This window comes from Centrocercus urophasianus, unplaced genomic scaffold (genome assembly GCF_019232065.1).
Source record: "Centrocercus urophasianus isolate 14NV4802_14NV808 unplaced genomic scaffold, USGS_Curo_1.0 seq_24, whole genome shotgun sequence".
Lineage (NCBI taxonomy): Eukaryota > Metazoa > Chordata > Aves > Galliformes > Phasianidae > Centrocercus > Centrocercus urophasianus.
Window position 1 is genome coordinate 9,232,408 of NW_024884800.1, and position 17,996 is coordinate 9,250,403.

Here is a 17,996-nt window from a genome sequence, read left to right on the forward strand (position 1 = left end):
GCGGCGCGGGCTGGCGCTGAGGAGGCGGCGGGAGGGCGGGAGCCGGGAGGACGATCCTGGGCTCGGTTCGCTCCGCCTCGCCGCTCTCACTGGGCTGCCGGCACGGCAGTCAGCGCCACCCGGCCCGGAAGAGGGGAATATGGTCACAAATAAATAAATAAAAAGGAAAGAAAGAAATGGGTGAGGCGAATTCTCGACGAACCACGCGAGACGTGCTTGGAGGAGGGGGCTGTCCGCTGCACGGCGGCCCGGAGCCCTGCTGGGGCGGTGAGGCGCGAGCCTCGGACCGTGAGCCGAGAGCCGCGAGCCATGGCGGCGGAGCCCCGCGCGCTGTCGCGGCAGCTTCGGGAGCTGAAAGCCTCAGACGCATCTCTGCTCACATCTCTGCCACACCGGCCCTGGTTCGGGTTGAGGCAAAAATCAGCCGGTTCCACAGAGACTGGGCTCGTATAACGCCGCAGTACGGGGAGTAGGAAAAGGCCCTCTTAAAGAAAACGTATTGAGCTGTATGCATGTTCCGTGTGCGAATACAGGCGGTTAGATGCGATGCTGTCTGACACTGGAAAGAATTGAAGGAGCTAAAGATAAGGTTATGGGAGAGAGCAGCAGGTATGAAGATGCTCTTGTCAGGAACTTTATTTTGGGAGTGAGAGGAGGGGAGAAACAGGAGGGTGGGAGCTGAGAGGCTCAGACACGGAGCGGGTTAGGCTCTAGCATCAGCTGATGGCCGTTGCCCTCATTCTGGGAGGAGATGCCCCGTTCCTCAGCGTTCTGTTGGAGTGAGCGCACGAGGCAGCACCTTGCCGTTCCAGCACCCAGCTTCCTGCCCGTGGCAGCCTTAGATACCGCAGTGACTGGATTGTCACTTGGAGAGGTGAGAGGGGTCGAGTGGGATGGGTAGATGGTACTGTTTGGTAACTCTGAAGTGCCTCTTATAATTTGTTTCATTGTAAAATTTGCTCTCTGAGCAAAATGTTGGCCAAAATAAAGGCAGGCTGAGCATATAGCAGAGTTCAGAGGCTCTGTTCTTTGGCTTCCCAGAATTATTGTAGCTCATCATCCACACAGAGCATCAAAGAAGCAAGTGACAGTAGTGCTCTCACAGGACCCACCTGAGTCTGCCCACAGCCCCTCTGCTTCTCATCTCCTTGAGTTCTGTGCCTTGGAAAGGGACTTTGCTGCTCAGTGAAAGCCCCAGTGGGAAACTTGGAACCATAACACACTGCAATTTCGCTGCATGGTATTTTATCATTTCTATTAATTACAGCTGCTAGATGAGACATCAAAGAGTTCTTAATTATTATAGTCATGGTAGCATTTTATTAAGAGAAATTTATATTCAGCACCTGTCTCCCGCTTACCTCTATAGGAAAGTACTCCAACTACCACCTTAATATTTTTTTTTGTTAAACATTCTGATAGCAACTTCACAGAAAATGGAAAATGCTTTTCATGATAAACACAGCAAGCTGAAATTTTACCATCTACAAGCTAAGATTAAAGAAAGGTGTTTGATCTGCTCTTGGAAACAGGAGGAAGGTATTTTGAAAATGATGTTTCTCAACAGTAAAAGAACAATTCTGAAGATGACATGCCTAATTTTGGTATCTGATGCTTATCTGAGTTTTTTTGAGAGTGTCATAAGGTTTGTGCATGTTTTGGAAATGCAATAAGCCAAAATATTTATTTAGGATGATGGTATGCAATAAAAGCTGCCCAGTTCAGGGAATTTCAAAATTTAATGGAAATAAGTGGTGTGCTTTTTAAAACAAACAGATTAAAATTCTTCCAGGAATGTTTCTTCAGATGTGTTTGCACAGCTTCCTTTAGAACTGTTTGAGAAGTATGCTCATAATTCCCACCTCCTCTGAAGCACGATTCTCTGTAATCTGATTAACAGTAAGGAACAGCAGAGGCAGAAACTAAAGCTTATCAGGCAAAGTGAAAAAAATACAGGTGGAGACCTGGGTAGATATATTTACTTGAACTCTGTGCTCACCTGTCCTTGTGAGGCTGAGCAACTGCCCTCTGGCCAGCTCTCCTCACAACGCCCTGCAGCTTCTCAGAGCTGAAATCGTCTGCAGTGCACAGCACCCCGCCTTTTCTCCCTGAGAAAAAACCTGCCGTAATCATTGCTCTCAAAAGTGCACTTTAAAAGGCATTTTATCTTCATGAAAGAAGATTTATAACGTTAAGAGTAGTGAAATGACTAGGTTTTCTTGACTTACAATAGTAAATTTTCTACTCTATTGGCAGAAGAGTGCAGCGCTTTTTATTCCCAGACTGTTAATGTAAACCCATGGCATTATTTTTGCTTTCACTGTTAAACAACTATGAAGTGTTTAATTATCCTTCTCCAGGTAGACCAAAACCTCAAAATGAATAAATTTGATATTACGCCTGTAGGAGGAAAATCTACTGTTCTTAAGCAGCCAAGGAAAAAGTTTGTATATAACAGCTGTAACTGTCTCTTCAGTTCCCTTTTTCACTTACTGTAGTGTATGTTTTCAGAAGGCCATCTTGTCAGGTCGTATCTTTTATTCCTGTCTCTTTCACAAAAGGAAAATGGTTCAGTTGGGCTGAGTTTAACTTTGCTGTGGGTTATTTGACGAATTATGAAGCAGGAGTGCATGCAAGTACTCCTTGATGCCCACAACAAGCCCTTGCCTTGTCCAGTGAAGAATCTGTCAGTGTAGAATCTGGCAATAAAAGACGTTACACTAATGAAGTGCAAAATCCCTCTTCTACAAAAGATCAGGAAGCACATGTGCTCCAAATGCTCCACAGTTTCTTTGTAACAACAGAGAGAAATAAATCCAGAATTTAGTCATTTGGCAAGTAACATGAGAATGCACCAGGTTTCCTTATTTTGTTTTTAATGTTGCTGGAGAAGATGATCTTGATTTGTCTGAACTGAAACAGAGGAACGAGCAGTTGGTCAGAAACATCAGCTAAGCATTCTCAATAGGAAATAAGAAATCTATTCTTTCATTTCCAATCCCAGACTACCATTCCTGCCAGTAACTTGAGCCAGAAGGCAAACTGTGGCTCAGATTGTGCCCTCTGGCTTCACCATGCTCTGCAAAAGAAGTGTCCCACCGGGCTGTTGTGTGTGGAAGCTTCCTGCCAGCATGCTGGAGCAGGTGCTGGGGTGCTCCAGGAGCTCTGCATGCAGCAGCATGACTGCAGCTGCATGATTGCATGCAGCAGCAGGTCCAGGGCTCAGCAGCAGCAGCACCATGAGTTCTTGTTCTCACTTGGAAATGAAGACAGGCTGCAGTTCTGAGCCTCCATGTGTAACTGGGTAAGGCAGCACGAGGCGAGCATGGGATTCGTTTTTCTTTCTTTTCATCTACTTAATACCTCTGCGGTGGGACTGATGGAGTTGTTAAAATCCCTTGTAATGTACAGGCGTGTGTCTTTATGATGCAGAGCAAACAAAAGTAACATCAATCCACCTCCCTCCTTGGACTTTGGCTTGCACCAGTACTAGTTTTTGTAGGGTTCTTTACATTACGAAAAGCATCACTGGACATCATCACTATGAATATTACAGATAAGAGCAGGATCAAAGCAAGGCAACATGGCAAACATTTTGCTTGTCATCAGTCAAAACAGCTTTTTATGTCTTTAGCGACAACGATTTCCTGACAAACCTCTGCTCCTGAAACCCGCTGCAAATACAAGACCACCTCGTACTCTTTCACTAAGAGGAAGCGCACATTTCAATTCGTTTTCAAACGCTGGGACCTCCCTTAAGCAGCTTTCTCCCTGCAGAGCCCTCCCTCCGGGCCGGGCCCAACGATGGGCGGGCGGAGAGGGACGGACGGCCGGGAAGGCGGAGACGGGGGGCGGCTCGCTGCCGGGGCGCGCCCCCTGCTGGCACGGCCGCCACGGTGCCGGACCCGCGGGGGAAGCGGCCGGGCCTGGGCTGCGCTCGGCGGTCCCACCCCGAGCAGCGCTGGAGCCGTCGGTTTGATTCTCAGCACGCAACAGGCAGTTTTAATTCTTTGAATAACGTTGTATTGTTCCGATAGGTAGGCTTTTATAGAGATAAAGATTAATTTTGGGGGGATAATACTACTTTTATTTTTTTAATATTGTTACACTGTTCTGATAGTTCAGTGCTTACACAGCCCCTCTCCTGGACCTCCATTTTAGACGTCCATTTTGAGCACCTTGGAGCGCCCACATCAGTGCTGCTCTTTGGATCAGCAGTGTGCTTTTGGAGCACATCTCCCACACTGTGCTTGGACATCTGGCACAGAGCAGCCTCACAGCCGCCCATTTCATGGCATTCAGATGACACCGGGCTGGAGGAAGGCTCCAGGTAAGCACACAGTACCCTGCAGCAGCTGTGTGAACACGGGGCCCTCTGTACCAGTTCTGTCACTGTTCAGATGCATTCCCACTGCACCGCACTACCTGCAGAGGTAGGCACAACCAGAACTGCTGTGAGCAGGTGTGGCAAAACAAACACAGACAGCTCTGGCAAACATTTTTGGCAGACAGTATCTTTTACATGAAGAAAAAAAAGCACCCTGCACTGCTGCTGGCACAGGCTGTAACATGACTGCATGCAGCAGCAGGTCCAGGGCTCAGCAGCAGCAGCAGCATGGGAATTCCCACTGCTGCCTGCCTCTGAAGCTTCTCGTCCCAATGCTGACCTCCATCCAGGCAAAGGCTGGCCAGCTGCAACCCCTTCTTATGGTTTTGTCTCTCATTATCCTTGTACCCAGCACTGGCAATCCATCCCACCAGCTCCAAGCCATGGCCTGACTAGTCCTGTTGTGCTCTGGGCATCTCAAAATGGCTGTTGGAAAGGCTTGTAAAAAACAAGTGCTAAAGGTGGTGTGGCTTTGAAAATCTTCGCTATGCTCTTTAGGTCACAGCCCTCCCATGTGCTGTCTCCCCAGGAACTGTTTGTAAAAGCTGGTGCTGCATTAGCCATCTCCTAAGGCTTTGTGCGGAAGCAGTTTTAAAGGAAGACTTGCACACTTCTGCAGGGATGGTGGGGACCATCTGGCAATGATTAGTTTGTTATTATTCACTTTGTCAATTTATTCTAACCCTTACTGGTGCTTCAATGCGAGACAGATCCTCAGACAAGCTTGTGAGTTCCTGTCTGGGAACTACCCCAGCCTTCTTCACAATGAATACATGCAAAAAGCTCATTTGGGGCTTCTGTGGCAGTTCTGTCTTTTCTGTGTATTCCTTTGTATACCTTGATAGCAGATTGGCTCTAGAAGATGTCTCTCAGTCTTCCTGCTCCTGATGAGACTGAAAAGCTTTTTCAGTCTTTCTGCAGGTTGTGTGTCAGTTACATGTTTCGAGAAGGACAGAAGTCAAAGGAGTGATTCTGTGGATATTTTGCCTTTGTTCAGAAATGTCTTGAGTTGCTTAGGCACAAAAGGGTGATCTAGGAAAATATTCATCAAATATTCATCTGACATCAGGAAGAGGTTCACCTCTTCTTTGCAGGAAATTCCTGCCTCAGGCAACAAATATTCACCAAATATTATGAACAAGCAAACATTTTGAAAACATTCAAGACATGATTAGCAGCTCTTTGGAGGACATTGGAGAGATACAGATCCCTGAGTTGACTGGTTAATAAACAGAATAACCAGGAGTCAAACCAGTGCAGGAGCAAAATAGAGAAGACTAAGTCTTGCTTGATTTTGCAAAGATTGGAGGCAAAAAGTGGGCATAGTTGTGATAGATTCAGTCTGAAAGCATTTTCTTGCACATTGCTCGTCTGTAATTTCCCAGCCTTCTACAAATTAGTCAGCACGTGAGCACTGCTCTGTAAGTTTAGTGTGGGTAGTTTAGATTGCATGTTCAGAGTGCTGGCTGTGTTGTTTTGGTTATGAGATAGTCATGGTATGTTTCTGTTTGCAGATGGGGAGGTTTTGCCTCTGTGAGTCTATAACCTGGTTCATTCACCTACACTGAATATAAAATTTAGCAGAAACTGTAGCACAAAGAAAACTAATAATCATTTATCTGTAGTCTGGTGATACGCTAACATAAATTCAGACTTAGACCTTCTTGTACTGAACCTATAATACCAGTTTTAGGAAAAATGACCCCCAAAAGATCACATGACACAAATTGATGATTCAGAGTAAACTTACATCCTGGACCCAGTCTGTCAGAAAGACCTAACTGAGTAATTCTGTGCAGGGCTGTATGCCAAGTGAAGTGTATTACCTCCTGATACTCTAACATGTCATATCGAGTACTTCTTGTCTTCCCACAACACACACAGGGCCACTGTACAGCCGTAAAGCCAGTGTAAGCCCCATACTGCGTGCTGGGATTAACATCTGTGAATCTGGATCAGATTTGTACTACTGCATTAGCGCCCATGGTAGCATGGCCTCCTTTAAGGAAGATGAACAGCAAAGAGCAAAGGTCCTCGTGGTGGCCATGCACGTGAGTGCTTCTCTTACCTGCTGCTTGGTTACGATCACAGCTGAACATACAGCTGCCTGTGTGGCTTAGAAGAAAACTCAACCAGCCATGGCCACCTTCCCTCTTATTTGATAGGTGACTTCCTGTTCTTTCCAGTTATTATTACATAACAGAGTATTTCAGTGCTCCTTCCACTTGGCCTGAAGGAAAGGTGTTTAGAATATCCATAGGTATAACCAGATCTGTAGGTCTGCACAACAACAGCTGCAGTGCAATGATACCATGCCACAGTTTATCCTATCTATTGAGAGGGAAGTGGTCTTCTAATTAATGATTATTCCGTTTAGTTTGTGGTTTAATGAACATTTTTGGAGCAGTCAAAATATTTGAAAAGTACAAAAACAAAGCACATGAAATGTGAAATTCCAAGTGAATTTTAAGTCTGTCCTTAATTTCCAGTGCATATTTTGACCTGAGCTTTCAACCAAAGTGCTGTCGTGCAAGCTGTTCTCATCAGGAAAGCAGGCTGACCTACTCGAGAGAATTCCTGCTCCTCTTCCACAAAGACTTGTCACAGAACACAGGGAGAATGAAACAGTAACTACAGACAGGTGAAACTTTCCAAGGCAACTGACAACAGCAACTGAAGCACAAATCTTAGCAATGGTGAACTTCTATTATGGGACACATACTTGAATGAAGACCCAGGGCTTTTGAAATGTGTTTTAGACAATTTTTTATTTAGAAGATGGAGAAATTAGTGGAAACACTATTTAAAATCTTGATTAATAAAAGAAAATGGCTGAGAATATAAAGCTGGCATGATCAGTGGGAAAGGAGAGAGCAGTTACTGAAAGGCATCAACAGAACAACAAACCTTCTAACATAGAAGGCACATGGGGAGAGAGCATTAACAACCGACACGAACAAGAGTGTAATGCAGCACTAATGGCAGTGTTAAAATATACAAGCAGACTTTCCAGATTGTGCAAAAAGTGGAATCAAGCACATAGTTAAGAATTAGCACTGCAGAATAACATGGGCAGGCAGGAACAAAATGAGAGGCGGAATTAGTACCTGAGAAGGATATAGGAACACGTTACATCTATATGCACAGGAAATAAAAGCAAAACAAGTGAAAATATTGTTCACTGCTGATAGAAAAAGAAGGCACACGCACACAGAAACCAGCACGTCAGTTTCTTCAGCCTTCAGAACTGCCTTGCAACCTGTTACTGAACCAAATGTTTTTGGGAGGTGACAGCAACAAGTAGCAGCAGGAAAGAACCCATTACATTGAAGTGGTTACGTGGTTACACAGGTTGGCAGCACTTGGAAAACACACTCCAAATTGTTCAGGATGCCAGCCAGAGAACTTCTGAAATTATTGGCGTGTAGCTACAAAAAAATATTGTGGAATTTGTGGGCTCTCCACTGATTGACTAGAGGAAGGAGAAGAAAGGTGAACTTGTGAATGGAAAACTGTTCAGAGTAAATCCAAGGTTCCAGGAAAATAATAAACTATTAATGTGTATGTACTTTGTGAATGAGGTAATTTAAAAAGTGACACGTCAGAAAGTCACTATGAATTTGTAAAGAATGTGGGGAGCAGTTCAGATGACAGCATCGCTGAAAGCGTTCTGGGGAGCAGAAAACGAATCTGAACCAAGATGGTGATGCCACTGCAAAGTTGGCAAATGCCATACTGAGATAGCTAGTCTGGTTAGCCTGATGTAGATGTAAGGAAGAGTGCAAGGCTGAAAGGACTTAGGCAGCCTAAGAATGAGGAAAGGTATAGAAAATACAAACTATGAGAACGTAACGCATATGAGAATTTGCTAGAAAAATGAAGTTTGGACATGATAATATTATGTGAAACGACGATCTAAAACTCTGTTATAAGTTGCAGATTGCTCTTACATAAACTCGGTGTTGGGCAGAGAAGCTTCAGTTAACTCACAGCCAGCTCAGATGCCAAGGCAACCTGTGCAGTGGCACCGACAGCCAAGCGCCAAAACGCTCTCGGCAGGCTGCAGAACGCGCCTTGCTGGGGGCTTTCAGAAAGGTTCGACTGCCTTTTGCCAGGAGTGAGGCCGTGCCTCAAGCAGCGGCTCCAGTGCGTGTGTGCCCTGCACTTTCCCCAGAGAGACTGACATAACAGGTGCCACAAGCCCTGCTGGAACGCGCACTTAGGACAAAACGAAACATCGGTTTTGCCCGGGACCTCCGCACAGGGTCTACCTCACCGGAGGCCCCGCTCCAAACAGCATCTAGGGCCGCTGGGCCGAGCGAACGGCGCCTTCCAGCCGGAGACGGGGCCCACGGCCCCCGCCCGCCGCCGCCCGCCCCGGAGGCACTCGGGCCGCGCGGCCGCCCGGCTCTGTGCCGCCTCCTCCTGCCCCCCGCCCGGCACCTTCCCGCCCGCGCCGACGCCGGCACCGCGCGGGGCTCCGCGCCCCGACCTCGGCTCCCTGCGGACAAAGGCGGCGGCTCGCGGGGCCGCCCCGAAGCCCGTTCCTCAGGTACCGCTCCCGCCGCCCCCCCCCCCGACCCGAGGCGGGATCGCCCCGCGCCATGGCGGCCCCGCGAGGGACAGAGCGGCCGCCATGTTGTCGTCCTGCGGCCTGCGCTAACTTTGGGGAAGTTTCTTTCCCGGCCTCTGGGGGGACGCGAGGAAGGAGGAGACAGGGGGGTGGGGGGGGGAAGGCAGCTCGGCGGCCGGCGGGGCAGCACCGCGACGCGCGGAGCCGTTCCGAGTGCGGCGGCGACGAGCGGCCGCCTCGCATCGACACCGCCCGCCCTCCGCGGGCCGCGCCGGGGCCACCGGCGGCGCCGCGCCGTATTCACCGCGCGCGTTAGGCCGCTCCGCTGCGCAGACGGCGTAAGGCCGCCGCCGGCCCTCCGTGTGCGAGCGTCTCTCGCGCTACGGCCTTGGCCCCGCCCCCCGCCCCTGCCCCGCCCCTCGCGCCGTTTCCCGCACGCCCATTGGCCGCGGCGGCCGTCACTCTGCGGCTGGGCCCATCTCGCGCTCCCCATTCATGCAGTTTGGTTGCGTGTTGGTGTATTTTACTGTTTGCAATAAAGAGGGGGGGATTTTTTTTTTGTTCAGTTTCTGCTGCAATTAACTCTTGGTCCCGTCGACGTCTCTTTTTTTTTTTTTTTCTTTTTTTCTTCTTTTTTTTTTTGGCAATCCCGCAGGACGCTCGAAAACAGTTTCCCGGCGGTTCCCTTTATATTTTTTACACCTCTCCCGATCTCTCTATTTTGCAATCAACTATTAAGGTGCAACTATGCCCAAAAGAAAGGTAAGCGGGGCAGAACGGGGGCGGGAGGATTACGGCCGTTTGTGCACAAACAGCGCCGATTCGCCGTGTGTGTGTGTGTGTGTGTGTGTGCGTGCACGCAGAGTTTCGGCGTTTTCCATTTTTGCTGCCCGTCCAGCAGCGCGGCCGCTCTCGTAGGGCCGGAGCCGCGCGGCGCGGAGCTGCGAGTTCACTTCGGGCCGCCGCCGGGCGCAGCGCGGCCGTCTCCATGCTGCTCCCGCCGCCTCCATGGTGCCGCCGCGCCTGGGCCGCGCCGCGCCGCTCCGCCGGGCGCCCACCGCCCCGCGCCAGCCCTGGGCAACGCCGGCGGCATCTGGGCTCGGGTATGGCCGTATCCCGGCGGCGCTGAGCCGCTCACGGTGTCCCTTTCTCCGCCGTTTGCCTTTGTTCTCCTTTTTTTTTTTTTTTTTTTTTTTTTTTTTTTTTTTTTTTTCTCCCACTTCTTGTCATACCAGATGGTTGTGCAATGGTAAATCGGAGCCATTAGGCGGCGCAGAGTTTGAAACCGTCCTTGAAGGGAAGCGGGGAAGGAGCCGCCACCATCATTAACAACTTTCTCTCGGCCCACGCCGCCGGGATCTCCCGCCCCCCAGCCCCCCGCCCGGCCCCGGGGGACCCTCACCGCCCGCCCCTCCCAAGGGCTCCCAAGGGCCCCGCGCCCCCCTTGGCGGTGCGGGCTGCCGCGCGCTGCCGGCCGCCCCACGTGCTCGGAAGGGATCCCGGCGCGGCGGGACGCGGCGCGGAGCCACGGGGCGGCGGGGTGCGCGCGGAGCTTTGTCCTTGTGCGGGGCCGGCGGCGACCTTGTTGCGGCCGCGGATTTGGCGGGAACTTTTTAAACGCGGCGACGCCGCGGCGCGGTGACGTAGTGGCTCGGCGGCCGCGGGGCACGCTGGGAGCTGTAGTCCGCCGGGCAGCTGTGAGGCCGCGTCCCCGCTCATCGCCCTGCCTCTCATCGCCCCTCTCGCTTCTCTTGCAGGCTCCAGCTGAAGGCGAGGCGAAGGAGGAGGTAGGATTTCCTTCCTCGGTTCCGCTCTGCGCAGGACTTCTGTGGCGGTGTGGGTTAAATCCGAGGTTCCCCTTACGGGTGTGAGCCCTCGGCATCCCGCTGCAGGACCGCCCGCCCGCTCTGAGTCCCCCAGACGCCGCTCTGCACACCGGCCGTTCGGGGCCCGGGGCTGCGGGCCTCCAGGCCCTTACAGCTCAGACGTGGCCCTCGGGGCAGTAAGGGGACGTGGTTACCTGGCATCTCAGTAGGGCTGCTTGTGCAGGGGAGCAGCGCTGAGCGAGCCGTCAGCCCTATGTCCAGAGGTTCCTAAATCCTGGGGTGTGCAGGGTGTGTGCTGTGTTGTGCTGTGCTGTGCTGGGAAAGCATAGCTCTGTGCTTGCTGAGCTGTAGTGACACCTCTTTCTTTATGCAGCCAAAGAGAAGGTCAGCCAGACTATCTGCTGTGAGTATTCCTCTCTGATCTCTTCATACTCCATCTCATGGGATGTTAAGTTCTGGGGGAAAGTTGAAGAGAGACTGTTTTTTCCTGCTGCTGCTGTTAGAGGCCAAGTTAACAGTATAAAAATATTTAAGAGTAAAATTCCTACTTTATGTGTCTGGGTTTTGAGCAGCAGCACGTAACAGGGCTCACTTTCACACATCTCATGTGAGTTGTGCAAGTCGTTTCATTCATCTATTAGTGAACATACGTCTGGACACATGAGTCCAGACTCAAGGACTATTGATTGACCACTACTTGGTGTCTGTAGGTCTCCTCACTACAGATACCTGCCCATAGCTCTTTAAATTGCCCACGCTTTCTTTAAGCTTGTAATTTGCCCATTGATTTTCAGTGTCCAAGTGTTGGGTAAGCTGAGATCTAGAGGGTGTAAATCTCTGTTGAGTGGTAGGGTTCAGCCCAAAGTCAGTCTTCCCCAGGCTCTTGGTATCCTTTCCTACAGACTTAGTGTGCCCAGCCCTTTTTTAAGCAGTCTGGAAATGCCAAGTGGATAACAGTTACTATTTAAAAAAGAAAGTACTTAATTTTAGTGAAAGCTAAGATGTGTGTTGACTTCTAGAGTTATGTGCAGATGTTAATACGTCTCATTTTTGACAGATGCTTGCCTTCACAGTAGACAGTGACACTCAGACACAGTAGTGATCCACTCACTACTGCTAGTCAGCATCTGTGCTGTAGCCACTGTAAGGTATATGAGGAAATGTGACTTTGAACAAGAAAAGATATTGACCCATCACTGACATTAATTCCTTATTACTACAGAAAGAAGCTGTCAACTCAAAATATCTTTTGTTGGAGTAGTTTTCAAAAGTTATCAATGTAATGCTAAAACTTGTATAGGGCTCATCTGACTGTTTCTTATATGTGTTTTGTACAGAAACCTGCTCCGCCTAAACCGGAGCCAAAGCCCAAAAAGGCAGCACCTAAGGTAAGTGTTGAAGGTATCCTGAACTGAAGTTAACACTTCTGTTTTTCAGGGTACTCATAGAGGGGGAAAAAAGCACTGAAACAACCCAAAACATTCACAACTTTTTTTTTTTTTTCCATAGTTTTCTTTAAAGATTTAAGATTGAATCTTGTGGGTTAAAACAATGTGAAATTGTGACATCAAATTAATTTAATCCAAATTCTCCTGAAGGAATGTGGTAAACTGATCAGATTTTAAGTCAGTTGTAGTGAGGCTCTACTGCTGCCTCGCAAGGCCATTCTGTAGTTTCTTACCATGTATTGTTGGGAAACTGTATTGATTTCAATAGAGATCAGAGATTCAGTTAGGGAAGGCGTTGAAAATCATGCTTTTAATTGCAGTTTCTTATTGAGTTTTCATTCAGAGGCACTCCTTTCATTTATCAGCTTATCAGATTTTAATCACTGGAGATAAAGATCTACATGCTCATTTCCTTAAGCTGGATATTTTCCGAAATGTCAAAAATATCAGCATGTCTGACAATACAGCTAAACAAGAAATATTTGCATTTTCTTTGTGCTTTGGAGCAACAACTCGAAACATAAAAGGAGGCTGTTTCTGTGATCCATGAGGTATTTGTTCTTCCTTTCTGCCACGCTTTCCAGAGGTCACGGTTTGCAATCCTTTTATTTTAGAGCTATCAGTAAATACTCAGATTGCATTAGGCATTTGCTATTGGGAAAACAAAAAAAAAAATTCTCCTTTTAGTCTGTTTCCATCATACATTTTCCTTGGTGGTTTTGAGCAAAGCACAGGTTTTTAGTTTCAGAAGGGTATGATGGCCTGAGAACCAGGTGCCTTTTTGTATACATTTAAAAGCCCTCGCAATCACATACGGCATCATGGGCTTCCAAACGATGAAAAAACTGCTCTGCCTCGAGTTCTGCTGTGTGGAGCAGCAAAAAACGTCACGAGGAGAGGACAAGAAAGAGAACCCCGCATGCTGTCTGGGGATCCCCCATCACAGTGTTGTCCAGAGCAAGTTTTTCACATCTGCATCTTGGCTGTGCAGCCTGAACTTCTAGATCCCATTCCAGAGCGGCGGGAGAACCCAGGAGCCCTGCTGCTCAGCATTCCTGCGGTGTGAGCCGCTAGCATTCTGCGCTGCACCTCCCTCTAGTGGCTGCTCCCTCGAGCCCACATTGCTCCTGTAGCCCCAGCGGAAAGAGAGCTGGGATCTGCAAGTGCTGGGGTCAGCTTCTGCTGATCACTCGTGCAGAGGTCAGTGCAATTGCATACGATGCGTGGTGGTGGCTTTTTTTCAGGCTTGCTTTTTTATTTTTCATTTTGATGGAAACATCTAAAGATTTATACACAGAAGCTGTGCTAACAGAACTTTGGAGTTGCAGAGCTAAGCATTTAAAAGTTAAGGACTGTAAGTGACTGTTAGAGCTTACTCCAGTCCCGTGCTGCACGAGCTGTGTGGTGCATCTCCTCTCAGGGACTGATTGCTATTGAGTTCTGCTGGCAAGTTGCGAGTTGGCCCACACCCAGGGCAGCAGCATTGTTCTTCTTGCAGTTAAGGTGTTGGTTTGAATCTAGGACAATTGAGCTTTGGCTCTGTGAAGCTATCTAATACAGGACCAGCATCTATGCAGAAGGGGTTGTAGTAAGTGTTCTACAGGATCCCAGGTTCCCAGTCACAGCTGTATTCTGCAAGGCACTTTCTTTCCATTCAGAGTCCAGTCGTAGAAAGTAATTTCTCTGGATTCTTCTCAAGTCTTGTTTTAAGAGGCTTTGCCTACAGAGAGTAGTCTGCAGAGCAAGTGACTAACACACCTGTGCTGCTAGAGAGCCCTTCGCAGCAGACTGCTTCTGTGTGCTCCAGAGGTCTCCAGAAGTTTGTTCAAGGGACAGAGAGCAAGCCAGTATCGCAGCAGCATTGCAGTTCCAAACCTTAACACTGCCAGACACTTCCAGAATAGTTATGTGCTGGTGTTACTCTGATGGATATTTTTCTTGGCCTTTTCCTTCTTCCACTCTGCCTCTTGAAAGTGTAAGTGGTCCTCTTTCAACTGGGGGAAGAGGCCGAGAGGAGGCAGATGGCTCTCTTTCCTGCTCTATTTGACTACTCTCTTCCTTCACTCTGGAAAAGAGCCATTGTGTATCCTTCATAAGTCAGTCCCCAGAATGGAGGAGAAGGTTCTGGAGAGTGGGCACAGCCTGGGGGAAGGAGACTTCTAATGCCTCTGAGGTGGAGTTTTTCAGGTGGGCTGAAATCCCTCAGGAAGGTCAGGCTGGGGAGTGGGAGGATAGAGAGGAAAAAGCCTCACTCCTGATTGGTGCCACCAACCTCCTGTCTGAGCTTTCTGCACTATTACAGGACTTGGTTTTAATTTGGGTGAGTTTTTTATCATCAGCTGATAATTACTGAATAATCAGGTGGCTTTGCTCTTACCATTTTGTGTCTGTGTTTGACATTAGCAAACAACTCATTTTTGATGTGAATTAATTTTGTGAACTAATAAGCTAGGAGTTGAAATAAGCATATAGACTTTCTAGAAGTTTTAGACACTGGGACAACTCCATTTTCTGACTAGGTAAATGTGTGTATTTGCGATTTATGTGCTTAGCTTCGTTTACCTTTGGGTAGTGGTTTTGGAGGTATTTATTGTTCTTTTGTTGGAACCATGTTTATCAGTCATGATCTGCTTAGATTCTCTGATGGTTTCTGGTTTGCTGGCTCTTTATTGGCAGCAAGGGGCAGATCCTTGCAAGTGAAACTGGTAAGAAACCATGCTTGTTTCTGGGTTAGGGTCAGAGTTTGACCTTACTATATAGAAAACTGTTACTACAGAAGTTGTGGCATTGAACTTTGTTTTGATTTAGTCTGATCAGCCATACAAGAAAGTGTGGTTAAATAATAACTGCAAAGTTTGCGTTGTTATTGAAGTGATGCTGTTGGGCCCCCAGCTTGTGCATCACACAAATGGTTTATTATAGTAAGGAATATTTCGGGCAGACAAGGGGGAAAGTCCTTTGACTACAGCTTTGTTAGAATTTCTAAATAGGCCTCAATAGCACATCTGAAGGATTCTGGTATTTCCACTAGTTGCACATGTTCTTTTTGTTCTTTGGTATGCCTTTCAGCAGCACAGCAGAAATACAGGCCAGTTCAACTCCAGCATTTTTTAGCTAATTTAATTGAATGCCTATTTAAAATAGGAATTCTTTTAACCCCAGCTGTGACTGCTTTTATATTATGCACTTCTCAGTAGCACGTTTGGGGCAGAATAGAAGGAGAACACTTCTCCATAGAAACCTTCATCTCATCTTTGTCACTAGGAAGTTCTGTGTGTAGAAGCAGGTTGTGTGGACAGGCTCAGAGTTGTGAATGTGCGAATGAAGGCGTACGAGTTGGAAGTCAGCATTTGCCATATCACAGTTTCTTTTCTTAACAGAAAGAAAAGGCAGCAAACGATAAAAAGGAAGACAAAAAGGCAGCAACAAAAGGGAAGAAAGGAGCCAAAGGCAAAGATGAAACTAAACAAGAGGATGCAAAAGAAGAAAACCACTCTGAAAATGGAGATACCAAAACTAATGAGGTACCTTAGCTACAGTAAACATGGGAATAAACACAGATGTATTGGTAATGCATCTGCTGGAACTAATGATTGGGGCCTCCTGTCGGAAGGTGCTGCGTTCACTGCTGTCCTGTTAAGACACACCAGCTGCAGTGTCTGCGCAGGGCGACTCCCAGGGAGAGCCTGAAAGAATAGCATTCTCCTCAAACTCTTTCCTGCTATGTGGTAGAGCCCTTCCACAGGTGGTCTGTGCTATTGTAGTGTCCCTCTCTGTGTTGGCACAAGAGCAATGCAGAATATCTGAGGAACAATAGAGCTCAGAAAGATTGCTGTCCAACCCTGAGCTGACTTTGCATATCCTCTCTGGACTGCTGGATTGCCTATTCTGCTCAGCACGGGTTGGTACTGTGCCAGAAATCTGGTTTTAAGTTTTACACAGTTCTTTAAAACAATTCTTCGCATCAGAACAGTTCAACAAGAGTTCTTCAAAACAAACTTGGTCTTGTCTCTTGATCTGAAAGCCTCTTTCTTATAGGTTCTTGGTCTTGTCTCTTGATTTGCAAGCCTCTTCCTTGCAGGTTCTTACCGTATCAGCTACTTACACAAGAGCTGCCGTTTGCTAGGACTGGCTACAAGCTTCAGTCCGCTCCTGATGGCCTTTTCCTAGCACTCCTGTTGCTGATAGAAGTGCAACATTTGCTACAGGCTCCTTTTATCCCTGCAGCTGTAGCCTAGCCTGTTGTGTACTCCAGTGCTGTTGATTTACAGTGCTCTCTCTTCGTGTGCTGAGTATCGCTACAGAGTTAATGGGTCATTCATTTGTTCATTCTAAAAAGCAATTCTCAAGCTTCTCTGCTAAAAATTAATATGGCACCATCGTCCTTCCAAGGACCGCTGATAGGAGCTTGGCAATTTTGATGTGTTGACTTAGAAACTAATAGCAGACGTTTTATAGAAAACAGGTGAGATCTGCCTCCCTGAAGTTCATACAACACAGTATTTGTGTGTAATTCTTACACTTCCTATGACTGGACAGAGATGAGGACGTGAACTTCCCTTAGCACTTGATTGATCCTTATCTAAAACACGTTTCAAATTCTGTCTCTGGATTCTCTTATCATTCTGATATTAATCAGTCATCAAATGATGCTCCTCCTCCATGGTTTAGTTTTTAGAATTATCAGCCAACGCGTTGTTGTGTTGATATTATTGGTAGTAGCTGTGCTTTCCTGTTTATCTACACAAAATGTTGTCCATGTGCGTGCTAACAAAGTAGTCTCTCTTTGATGCTTGTTAGAATGGGATCCGATTAGCATTACAAATAATATTTCTATTCTTCCCAAACACTTTTATAGGCACCAGCTGCTGAAGCATCTGATGATAAGGAAGCCAAGTCCGAGTAATGTTAACCCTGCCCTATATCTCCATCATTTGGTATCCGTACCTCCATGCTGTATTGTTAACAGAGAGGAATATTTTTATCAACTATTTTATAAATGCAGGTTTTTTTAGCATGAATTTAATTATGGAACATCTTCATCTCGGTTACTTGGGAATTAAATCCCTAACAAACAAAACAAAACAAAAAAAAATCATTGTTTTTAAATTTTGTGATTGTAATAGTTTGTATGGTACATGGAAAGAATAAGTGGTGGTAGCTTTTGACTTCTGTCAGTGTGTCCCTTTTTGTGTAAGTCATGCTTACAGAGTTCAGATTTTAATTTTACCCTTGTACGTGTTGTATGGTTTCTTAAAGTGGGGAGGTCTCAAAACAAATAACTGTGTTAAACATTCCAGTGGTTCTGTGGGTTGCTTTTATAAAGAAGGTGAGCTATTTTCATGAAAAAAAAAAAAATACCTAAGAGCTGGAAATCTGTTGTTTTCCCAAATGTAATTTTATTTTGTCGGTTTTGAAAAATAAATAAATAATGAAAAAAAAGTGTAATCATGTTTTTAAATGAAATACAAGCGTTTCTTTTGAAAGGGCAGGTCGGTTGTATGTACCCACTGTTAGGAATTTTGCTGGATTTATCTTAATAAAAAAGACTCCTCAAAAACTGACTGTGGTTCGTTGCTTGTGCTGCACACGCGCTGCTGGAGCTGTGCTGGCGGACCTGTGCAGCTGGGCCCTGGCATCCACAGCACGGCCGCTGCTTGGGCCCCTGGCTCCCGCCGTTGTGTCAACAAAACCGACCCCATGCAGTCAGGATGGGAACAGATGGTTCCAGAGGAAAGGCGCCGCCCAGCATCCCCACATGG

The 17,996-nt window shown here is 47.2% G+C and overlaps 1 protein-coding gene and 1 long non-coding RNA gene across 3 annotated transcripts; both read left to right on the forward strand.

The window, feature by feature from the left end:
• The first annotated feature begins 427 nt into the window (after positions 1-427).
• LOC122163758 lies at positions 428-7,951 on the forward strand. Its single transcript, XR_006170033.1, has 3 exons — positions 428-874; positions 4,162-4,330; positions 6,877-7,951. It is a non-coding gene; the product is annotated as an uncharacterized LOC122163758 (long non-coding RNA).
• Positions 7,952-8,855: 904 nt separating this feature from the next.
• HMGN5 (high mobility group nucleosome binding domain 5) lies at positions 8,856-17,798 on the forward strand. Of its 2 annotated transcripts, none has more exons than XM_042825228.1 (7): positions 8,856-8,939; positions 9,616-9,722; positions 10,718-10,747; positions 11,160-11,189; positions 12,124-12,174; positions 15,615-15,758; positions 17,093-17,798. In XM_042825228.1, exons 2-7 carry the CDS (start codon positions 9,708-9,710, stop codon positions 17,138-17,140), a joined length of 318 nt encoding a protein of 105 aa, XP_042681162.1. In that variant the 5' UTR covers positions 8,856-8,939; positions 9,616-9,707; the 3' UTR covers positions 17,141-17,798. The 2 variants fall into 2 exon arrangements, with proteins under 2 accessions (XP_042681162.1, XP_042681163.1); XM_042825229.1 differs by lacking the exon at positions 8,856-8,939 and adding an exon at positions 9,432-9,472.
• Positions 17,799-17,996: the final 198 nt, after the last annotated feature.

Excerpts from the sequence above, each read along its gene's own strand:
- HMGN5 (XM_042825228.1), top strand. Across the intron at positions 10,748-11,159 it reads AAGGCGAGGCGAAGGAGGAG|CCAAAGAGAAGGTCAGCCAG; the intron begins GTAGGATTTCCT and ends TTCTTTATGCAG. Across the intron at positions 12,175-15,614 it reads CCAAAAAGGCAGCACCTAAG|AAAGAAAAGGCAGCAAACGA; the intron begins GTAAGTGTTGAA and ends TTTTCTTAACAG.